The sequence below is a fragment of the Myxine glutinosa genome, chromosome 1 (genome assembly GCF_964187855.1).
Source record: "Myxine glutinosa chromosome 1, kmMyxGlut1.1, whole genome shotgun sequence".
Classification (NCBI taxonomy): domain Eukaryota; kingdom Metazoa; phylum Chordata; class Myxini; order Myxiniformes; family Myxinidae; genus Myxine; species Myxine glutinosa.
This window is the reverse complement of record NC_136261.1, coordinates 38,492,783-38,502,430: the sequence shown is the minus strand read 5'-3', so window position 1 is coordinate 38,502,430 and position 9,648 is coordinate 38,492,783. Positions and strand designations below refer to the sequence as shown.

The 9,648-nt window shown below is 43.0% G+C and overlaps 1 protein-coding gene across 1 annotated transcript; it reads right to left on the bottom strand.

Annotated features, from left to right (window-relative positions):
• Nucleotides 1-1,321: 1,321 nt before the first annotated feature.
• On the bottom strand, nucleotides 1,322-3,500 carry LOC144889877 (THAP domain-containing protein 2-like). The gene is made up of 3 exons (XM_078771081.1): nucleotides 3,242-3,500; nucleotides 2,464-2,659; nucleotides 1,322-2,093 (listed from the first exon to the last, which is right to left on the bottom strand). The coding sequence occupies exons 1-3, from the start codon at nucleotides 3,307-3,309 to the stop codon at nucleotides 1,779-1,781; spliced, it is 579 nt and encodes a 192-aa protein (XP_078627207.1). The 5' UTR covers nucleotides 3,310-3,500; the 3' UTR covers nucleotides 1,322-1,778.
• Between the last annotated feature and the right edge of the window lie 6,148 nt (nucleotides 3,501-9,648).

The following is a 9,648-nucleotide window of genomic DNA, read 5'->3' as shown; positions in this document are numbered from 1 at the left end:
GTTTAACTCCTGTCTTCACCTTGAACCATTCTGTTGTTTCACCTTGGTCGACGACCGCACATTGAAAGTCTTGGTAAAGGGCTTTTACAAGGTTCACTAATTTTCCAGGTATGCTGTATTTCTTCATTATGACCCAGACTTTCTCTGGGCAAGGAGTCGAAAGCTTTCTAGAAATCTATAAAATTGAGGTACATCGTCGTTTGCCATTCTTTGGCTTGTTCTATAATATTCCTCAATATAAAGAACTGATTTGTTGTCATGTTATATGATGTTACTTAATTCAGTCATTATATTGTAACTAAGATGTGTATGTTTCTATTACCGAGATGTTAGAAACCACGCAGATATAATGATAACCAGAGTTTATTCTACACTGACATGGGTCAGCAACACATCAACAGTGAGTCAGTCACATAAATGACATGAAACGCTGTCATGTAGTTAACCCACACAATTCACAGTTAACCCACAAAACACACCCACACCATGTAGAGATGAGGTCGCTCTTATATTTCAGCTTGCTCTGGTGTTGCCTCACTGGTGAGCAAACAGGACCAGTTTGCAATATTTTTTCCTGATGCGCTCTTCCTTCATGTCATCATCGAGTGTTCTCACAACATGATGGAAACGTATCTTGCTGTATGATTGTGATACAGAATGTATTAAAGCAAACACATGGTTGCTGTCTGCCTCACAGTCAAACTGTGAGGATTGCCAATGGATTGCGAGAATTTAGAATGTCAAACAGTTTGTCCAATGTTTCAATGTATTGGCAGGTAGCCCCACTGCCCTGAAATTCTGATAGTTGCAAAGTGTCCCTGCAAAACCGAATTGCATCTGCCACACTAGTGCTCAATGTCTGAGCAGCTGTGTCCACCTTCATGACATTGCTCTTCCACTCGATGTGTTTCCGGGAGAGCTTATTTCCCAGACGCAAGCCTTCCCTCTTCTGCAGATCAAAGAGTGCCTGGATGTATTTCCACGCGATGACTTTTTTGTTGCCATCCTCCATCATTTTCATGGATCCAAGGCAGTTTCTTGCAAGTTTAAGCATGTGACATGCATCGAGTACAACACAAATTTTCTTTTCGGGATTTGCTGGGTGGGGAAATGTTGGTTTCACATTCTGCGGCGTGATGTCGGCACCTAGCTCACGTAACATTGTCAAATGAGCGGACGGTCCATCGCAAGTTAAGGAAACCACCTCTGCACCGATATCATGCAATTTTAGTAGACATTGTGTCACCAAATTCGCCTGTTCCTTCCCCGACAATCCATTTATCATAAAGTATGCTACAGGCACTTTCCAACTGTCATTCAGTGCAACCAGCATGAAAACCAGTGCGTTGCTGGCCTGGGGAGCACTGTCATCTTGGACTCCGTTTCCGATGTCGACGTACCCCAATACCTTGTCCCCTAAAAAGTCAATTGCCTTCATGATGGCCATCTCGTCTAACATCAGGCTACACAGTGTTCTCTTGCCAGTCTCCTTCTCTGCTTTAAACCGGCTCTCTAGTGCTTGGAATACAACTGCACTAAAACCAGGTGAACCATCAATTGCACTGTACCATTTCCGGATTGTGGATGGACTTGGCAGTGCCAAGTCGAATGTCTCTCGAACATAGTCGTATCCTTTAGCAGAATAAAATTGAAGAGTGAGTGCGAAAGCTTTGATGACTGGATCGTATTCATCTCTCGAGCGTTTGCCGCTGCCTTTGTTCTTCAGCATTCTGCTCACAATAGCTTTTGACACACCAGAGAATGTTGTGTTGAGCATTTCAATACAATTGTCGGTGACCATCCCATTCTCCCTCAGGTCTTCCACGATGGTATTCAGGGACTCCACTTTTCTGGCTAACCTTCTGTTGTGTTGCTGACTCACTTTTAATTTTTTTTCGAAAGTTGTCCAGCTTGTGGACTGCTTCATCGAGCTTGTGCTTCAATACCAGTGGACTTGTGACGGAGTAGGAGTGATCTGTGGTCTGAAATGAGGGTCCCACCTCAGGTTCAGGATCTTGAGTAGTGGCTTGAGGTTCTGGTGTATCTTCTTGGATGACAGACCTGGCCACTGGCGCTTTCCTCAAAGCTGTAACCTATTTGGAAAGAAAAGAAAAGGTGAACCATTAATACTCATTAAGTTGTTTTTAGGGCTGAGCCGAATGCTTAGAAGCTTCGTTCATTAGATTGGGGTTCTAATTAGAAATAGATGTGACTGCGTTGGACGTATTGTAACATTGTTTCAAAGACTAAACATTTTGTTAAATATTATTACAACAAAGCTTCGGGGGGGAAATGCCAAGAAAGTGTACAAAATGGGATTCGGCTCAGCTCTAAATCTTTTAAAAAGCAACTGAGTTGTTCTCCATAAAACTATGTCTTAGGAGCTGCATATGAAGCAGCAGACATGGCATGTGATGGGTTACTATCATAACATAGGTGGAATACCAACATAGCATAGTTTACCTTCTTTAAATGTGCTGGGAAGTTGAAACAGCTGGGGACGGACTTCGGCTTCAGTCGGACGGTTTGACCAGTCCTGTCGAAGTCACTCTCATTGAAGTGATCACTGCACAGAACTGTGGTGCCTGGGGTGGGGTAGAAGGACTCCCTTCTCAGGGCAGATGTCCATCGAGAGCACAAGTCCTTATCCTTTGGAAACCTTGAAACAAAATACATTGTGGTCACAAAATGTGGTTGCGGGTCAAAACCTCAGAGGGCAGTCAAAACATCCGAGTCAAAACGACTCCATATCAAAATAATATTTTGAGTTTCATATGTATAGTTAAATACAACTTCATCTGCTAATGTTTGCCATGTGTCGGACTTTCGTACCTTCCACAAGTAACCCCCATTTGCTCTTTCTGCTCACGAGTGACACAGGAGGGCATGGAAACCCTGACAGTAGTAGACTGGACAATTAAGTGAAGCTCATCACAAATTAAATCACTTGACAATGATCACGAGCTGACGAGTCAATCTCGATACTTCAATCTGAATCAATGAATGAGTCAATCAGACATCAGTCTGACATACTCACATAGCCCTAGTGAATACACAATACAGTTATATTTGAGATCTGTGTCGTATTGCACACCCTGCGCGTGGTCTAACATCATCAAATTCAAACACAGTGTTCAAACTTCATTGAAACTTCATTGAAACTTAATTACCTAGCCCCACCACCGTGACCACGCCAAAAACTGAAAAAGCAGAACACCCGCGATCGCGGTTTGTCACTTACTTGTGAAATGTGCATGTGGAGGCCTTCCCTGAGGTATTTGTGCAGTCAAATGCAACACACTGTGGCATTTTGAAACAGCGCGTTCACAAATAAGACTCCTTACAGTCGGTAAGCATCCAAAATGAATCAGAAATTGTGAGATCAGCTGATTGTGAGATCAAACACGGACGCAGACACAATCGGCTTCCCAATATGGCCGCCAAGCAACTTCCGCTAGCTTCAGCCGACAGCCGTCATTGGCTCTCCAGTTTATTATATACCTCCGTGGAAAATGCAGAGATATATTTTTTAAAATCGCGTCATGGTGTATCATACACCGCCCAACATGACACCGACGGCAACGTGTCGATATATATTTAAAATTCGCTTTTGCTTTTCCGTTAAGATATATTACTTTTTCGTTTGATGACAGTCGTCACAAAAACGTCAACAATGATGCCGACATATATTTCTTCGTTTTTATTTCATTCAACATTATTAGCCGGAAGTAAAATATGTTTCAGGAAATTACCGAGAGATATTTCTTCGTTTTTTTTAATTAGTTATGTGCGCATACACTTTAAATAGGTTTATTTGAAATCTTTAATTTTCCACAATATAATTTACTTGCCATTTATCATTTGATGATTACGAGACGCTTCCTCTTGAGGATCGTGACAATTCATGCGCTGCGTGGAAACTTCTATTTCCAAAATGAATGAGACGGTCGATGAAGAACGCAGACTTGAACAGGGTGTAGCAAGAAAACGAATGAGACGGGCGAACGAGTCCGTCGACGAACGTCAATGCAAACTTGCGGGGTCACCCGTGGGAATCCCACGGGCATGGATGTGTGTGACATTTCGACATATTGAGTTAGATGCTGCACATTCATTTTTACAAAATGGTTACGGGCAAGTCATCAGATCCAGAAGACACGACACAAGTAACATAGGGAATGTTGTGGTGTGTGTGGGCCCAGGAAAGGGCCTGAAATCACTCCTGGGGGGAGTCCTAATGGGGGCGACAGGCCCCGGGGGTGTGTGTCACAAAAGACACTCGACGCGTGCCCACGTGTGCCCGTGTGGAAAACCGGGTGGGTGCCCGCCGACGCGCGTGACAAAAAAATCGAACATAGGGCTTGGTCCTTGTGAGGGACGCTAAAGACGATTGTGCTTGGCTTGTGCTTGTGGTGTGTGTGTGCTGAAAATGGTGTAATGAACACAATTTATTTACGCGCAAGCAAGAAAGCAAGACGGGCCGATTTCCGATTCCGACGGGCCGACGGGCGAGACGGGCCGATTTGGAGCAAGAAAAAGAACGAGACGGGAGAGAAACGAGACGGGGAAAGCCGATTGGAGAGGCGAGTGAGGAGCGATTGGAGAGGCGAGTGAGGAGCGATTGGAGAGGCGAGTGAGGAGCGATTGGAGAGGCGAGTGAGGAGCGATTGGAGGGGCGAGTGAGGAGCGATTGGAGAGGCGAGTGAGGAGCGATTGGAGAGGCGAGTGAGGAGCGATTGGAGAGGCGAGTGACGAGCGATTGGAGAGGCGAGTGAGGAGCGATTGGAGAGGCGAGTGAGGAGCGATTGGAGAGGCGAGTGAGGAGCGATTGGAGAGGCGAGTGAGGAGCGATTGGAGAGGCGAGTGAGGAGCGATTGGAGAGGCGAGTGAGGAGCGATTGGAGAGGCGAGTGAGGAGCGATTGGAGAGGCGAGTGAGGAGCGATTGGAGAGGAGAGTGAGGGATTGGAGAGGAGAGGAGTGTGAGGGATTGGAGAGGTGAGGGATTGGAGAGGAGAGGAATGTGAGGGATTGGAGAGAGGAGAGTGTCAGGTGGAGAGAGGAGTGTATCAGGCGGAGAGGAGTGAGGGGTCACATATTATGTGAAATAAATAAATTGTGTTCATTACACCATTTCTGGATCTGATGAATTGCCAGTAACCATTTTGAATGTGCAGCATCTAACTCAATATGTCGAAATGTCCCACGGGTGACCCCACTATATTTCTTCGTTTTTATTTCATTCAACATTATAATCCGGAAGTAAAGGTTCACATGTTCATTTCACGTGTGCAAAAACAAACTCCATTTCACGTGTGCATGGACATGAAACACAGACGGGAAATTGCTAAGAGATATTTCGTTCGAAGCAATTCTACACCGCCCAAATAAATAAAATATTTCACCGATACACCGAGCGAATTTCAGCGAATTTCACTGAGTTTCAGGAAATTACCCAGAGATATTTCTTCGTTTTTATTTTATTAGTTACTAGCAGAAGTACTCAGCGTTGCCGTGCGGGGGAGGGGGGGAGGGCACGTACACTTTAAACATGTATATACATGTGGGATGTGGGATATATACATGTGGGACGTGTGTGTGTGTGTGTGTGTGCGTGTGCGCGCGCGTGCATATATATGTGTGTGTGTGTGTGTGTGTGTGTGTGTGTGTGTGTGTGTGCGTGCGTGCGTGCATATATGTGTACGTGTATATATATATGTCTGTGTGTGTGTGTGTGTGTCTGTATGTGTATATGTGTGTGTGTGTGTGTGTGTGTGTGGGTGTACATGTGTGTATGTGTATATATATGTGTGTGTATATGTGTATGTGCATATGTGTATGTGTGTGCATGTGTGTCGGTGTACATGTGTGTGTACACATGTGTATGTGTGTGTATATATGTGTGTGTCTGTATGTGTATATATGTGTGTCTGTATGTGTATATATATGTGTGTGCATGTGTGTGGGTGTACATGTGTGTGTACGTGTGTGTGTGTATGTATGTATATGTGTGTATGTGTATGCATGTGTGTGTGTGTGTGTGTCTGTGTGTGTATGTGTATATGTGTATGTGTCTGTGTGTGTATATGTGTATGTGTGTGCATGTGTATGTATCCATATGTGTATGTGTATATGTGTGTATGTGTATATGCATGTGTCGGTGTACATGTGTATGTGGGATGTGGGATATATACATGTGGGACGTGTGTGTGTGTGTGTGTGTGTGTGTGTGTGTGTGTGTGTGTGTGTGTGTGTGTGTGTGCGCGCGTGCATATATGTGTGTGTGTGTGTGTGTGTGTGTGTGTGTGTGTGTGCGTGCGTGCGTGCATATATGTGTGTGTGTATATATATGTCTGTGTGTGTGTGTGTCTATGTGTATATGTGTGTGTGTGTGTGTGTGTGTCTGTATGTGTATATGTGTGTTTGTGTGTGTGTGTGTATGTGTGGGTGGGTGTACATGTGTGTATGTGTATATATATATGTGTGTGTATATGTGTATGTGCATATGTGTATGTGTGTGCATGTCTGTCAGTGTACATGTGTGTGTACACATGTGTATGTGTGTGTATATATGTGTGTATGTGTATATATGTGTGTGTCTGTATGTGTATATATGTGTGTCTGTATGTGTATATATATGTGTGTGCATGTGTGTGGGTGTACATGTGTGTGTGTGTGTGTGTATGTATATGTGTGTATGTGTATGCATGTGTGTGTATGTGTATATGTGTATGTGTCTGTGTGTGTATGTGTGTGCATGTGTGTGTATCCATATGTGTATGTGTGTATGTGTATATGCATGTGTCGGTGTACATGTGTGTGTACGTGTGCGTGCATGTGTGTGCGTGTGTGTATGTGTACGTGTGTGTGTGTGTGTGTGTGTGTGTGTTTGTGTGGGTGTGTGAATAAGAGAGACCGAATTGTGAGATACAGAAATGAAAAAACGAGGTGTGTGTGTGTGTGTGTGTGTGTGTGTGTGTGTGTGTGTGTGTGTGTGTGTGTGTGTGTGTGTGTTATTGTGAAACAGGTGCAGCATCTAACTCAATATGTCGAAATGTCACACACGTCCATGCCCGTGGGATTCCCACGGGTGACACCACTAGTATATATATATATAATCGTTTAGATTTTGGTGAAGATCTGAAAATGGATTCGGCTGCAATAATTATTTAATTATTAAGTCAATCTTCTTCACCATTGAGAGATCGGGTGAAAAACGATATATAACATGATATTTTAAAAAGTTATGGATGAGTTATGAATAAACTTGGTCGATGAGTTGGGTAGGTGACAAGATCAAGCCGATGAGATTTTGGTTCAGTTCCGGATCCAGATCCGGCCTATCAGTGGGATACAAAACGTAAACTGTTCACCAGGTGGAGGTAGGCTCTCTACTGAGTGCCGTTCTAGTTTCTTGAAATAATTTCTGCCAATTAGACATTTGAAGACAAATTCTCATCGAGACGTAGCTCTCAAGATGATTGGCAGTAGTCTATTTGATAAGGTTGTATCTTTATGACAGTTTCGTTTTGTTTTGTTGAGCGGTTTTTTTTGTGCATGTCCATTACACGGCTCGTTTACTCTTTGAAACGCAGAACATTGAAAGGCTGAAAGGTGGGAGGAATGACAAACAAAAGATTATTTGGTGCGAACGTATTCCTTACAATGTGGGCCGAGGGCGCACACAATGGTTCAAAGCAAGCGTCGACAACGAACTCGTGTAAACAGACACACCAGGTACAGCCGTGGATTAAAGAACATGCAAGTAAAGCTCGAATTACAGGTGGGTCCATGGTGGGTCAGGGTGCAGCGTAGTTAACTGGTCTACGTTTATAATGTAATGTTCCAAGTGGTTTTGGTTGTATTAAAAAATGGCCCCGATGTGTTTGAAACACGAACTGGGCTTGTGTTGCACTGTAGATTTAAAAAGTAGATTACTGTAGATTTAAAAATTGTTTCTAAACTGTCAGATAATTCCAATCAAATGTCACTATTTAGAATCAATGGAACACCATCTACAATTTTCCAGTCCTGGTCCTTGCTCGGGATCCAACCCGACACCTATCAGCATTGTTCTCGATTTTTCATGAATTTTGTTTCCATGGGGTTTTCCAATCACTTATGTGTGTGTGCGCGCGTGTGTGTGTGAATGTGTGTGTATGTGTGTGTGTGTGTGTGTGTGTGTGTGTGTGTGTGTGTGTGTGTGTGTGTGTGTGTGTGCATGTGTTTGTTTGTGTGTATGTGTGTGTCTGTGCATGTAAGTGTGTTTGTGTGTGTGTGTGTGTGTGTGTGTGTGTGTGTGTGTGTGTGTGCGCATGCACATCTGTCCGGGTCGTAACTGTTTTACCTGCGCGTGTCTGTCCAGTCCATAAATTGTCAACGGACCTTTATGATGAGACTATTGAGAAGACAAATTAATAATTTGGTCAAAAGGTCTTGACCTTTCGACCAAATTATTCATTTGTCAGCGTCACATAAGATCGTCAATTTTCATCCAATTGACCTGAAATTTTAAGAATTTGCATAATGGGTCAAAGAATTGGGACATCAATCAAAATCTGGAAACTGATTGTTTTTTTAGATCAAAATGTCAAAGGCCAAGGCTGCATAAATCATCAATATGTCAGTCATATCAATGTCAGTGATCCAATATGACTCAATTCATCAAGTGCAACCTGTGTTCCAGCAAGGTCAAAAGGTCAAGGACACAAAATTGTCAATTTTCATCCGATTTTATCCGATTACATCCGATTTGAGCAGGGTTTGCATATTGCGTCACTCAAACTCATTTATTGCTTTTGAGGTCAAAATATCAAGGTCGCCTAAAACTGATGATATTTTTGTATTTTGTTTGCGCTGTTTTCGCCAAGCTCAGCACATTGGAGAAGAAGTGGAGTACAAAGTGGACGCGGACAGGCTTTGCATTTTTAGATGCTCTCTAGATACCCTCGCCAGAGGAGGGGGTATTGCGTTTGAGTACGTTTTATACTTGGCAAAAAAAAAAAAAAACTCCAAGTATATTGATCACTCCTGTGTGTGTGAGTGTGTGTGTGTGTGTGTGTGTGTGTGTGTGTGTATGTGTGTGTGTGTGTGTGTGTGTGTGTGTGTGTGTGTATGTGTGTGTTTCTTGGCAAAAAAAAAAAATTGCAAGTATGTTGCTCACTCCGGTTTGTGTGTGTGTGTTTGTTTGTCTGTCCACTCACTTATTCTTTGCCGACAGGACACGATTTTAAACCGATCTTCACGAAACTTTACCAAATGGTAGAGTTCGTGGTCCGACAAAATCCTATATAATTTTGGGATCAAAAGGTCAAAAGGTCAACATAGGCCAAAGGTCAACCACTTTTTTTTGAATTTCTAAAATCCTCAATTTTCATCCGATTAACTTGAGATTTGAAAAAGATTTACATATCGGCTTACTGAATTCAACCACCAACTATTTTTGAGATCAGCGTAGGCCAAAAGGTCAACATAGGCCAAAGGTCAACCACCCTTTTCAAATTTCGAAAATCCTCAATTTTCATTAGATTTGACTTGAAATTTGAAAAGGATTTACATATCAGCGAACTGAATTCGACCACCAACTATTTTTGAGATCAACATAGGCCAAAAGGTCAACATAGGCCAAAGGTCAACCACTTTTTCAAGTT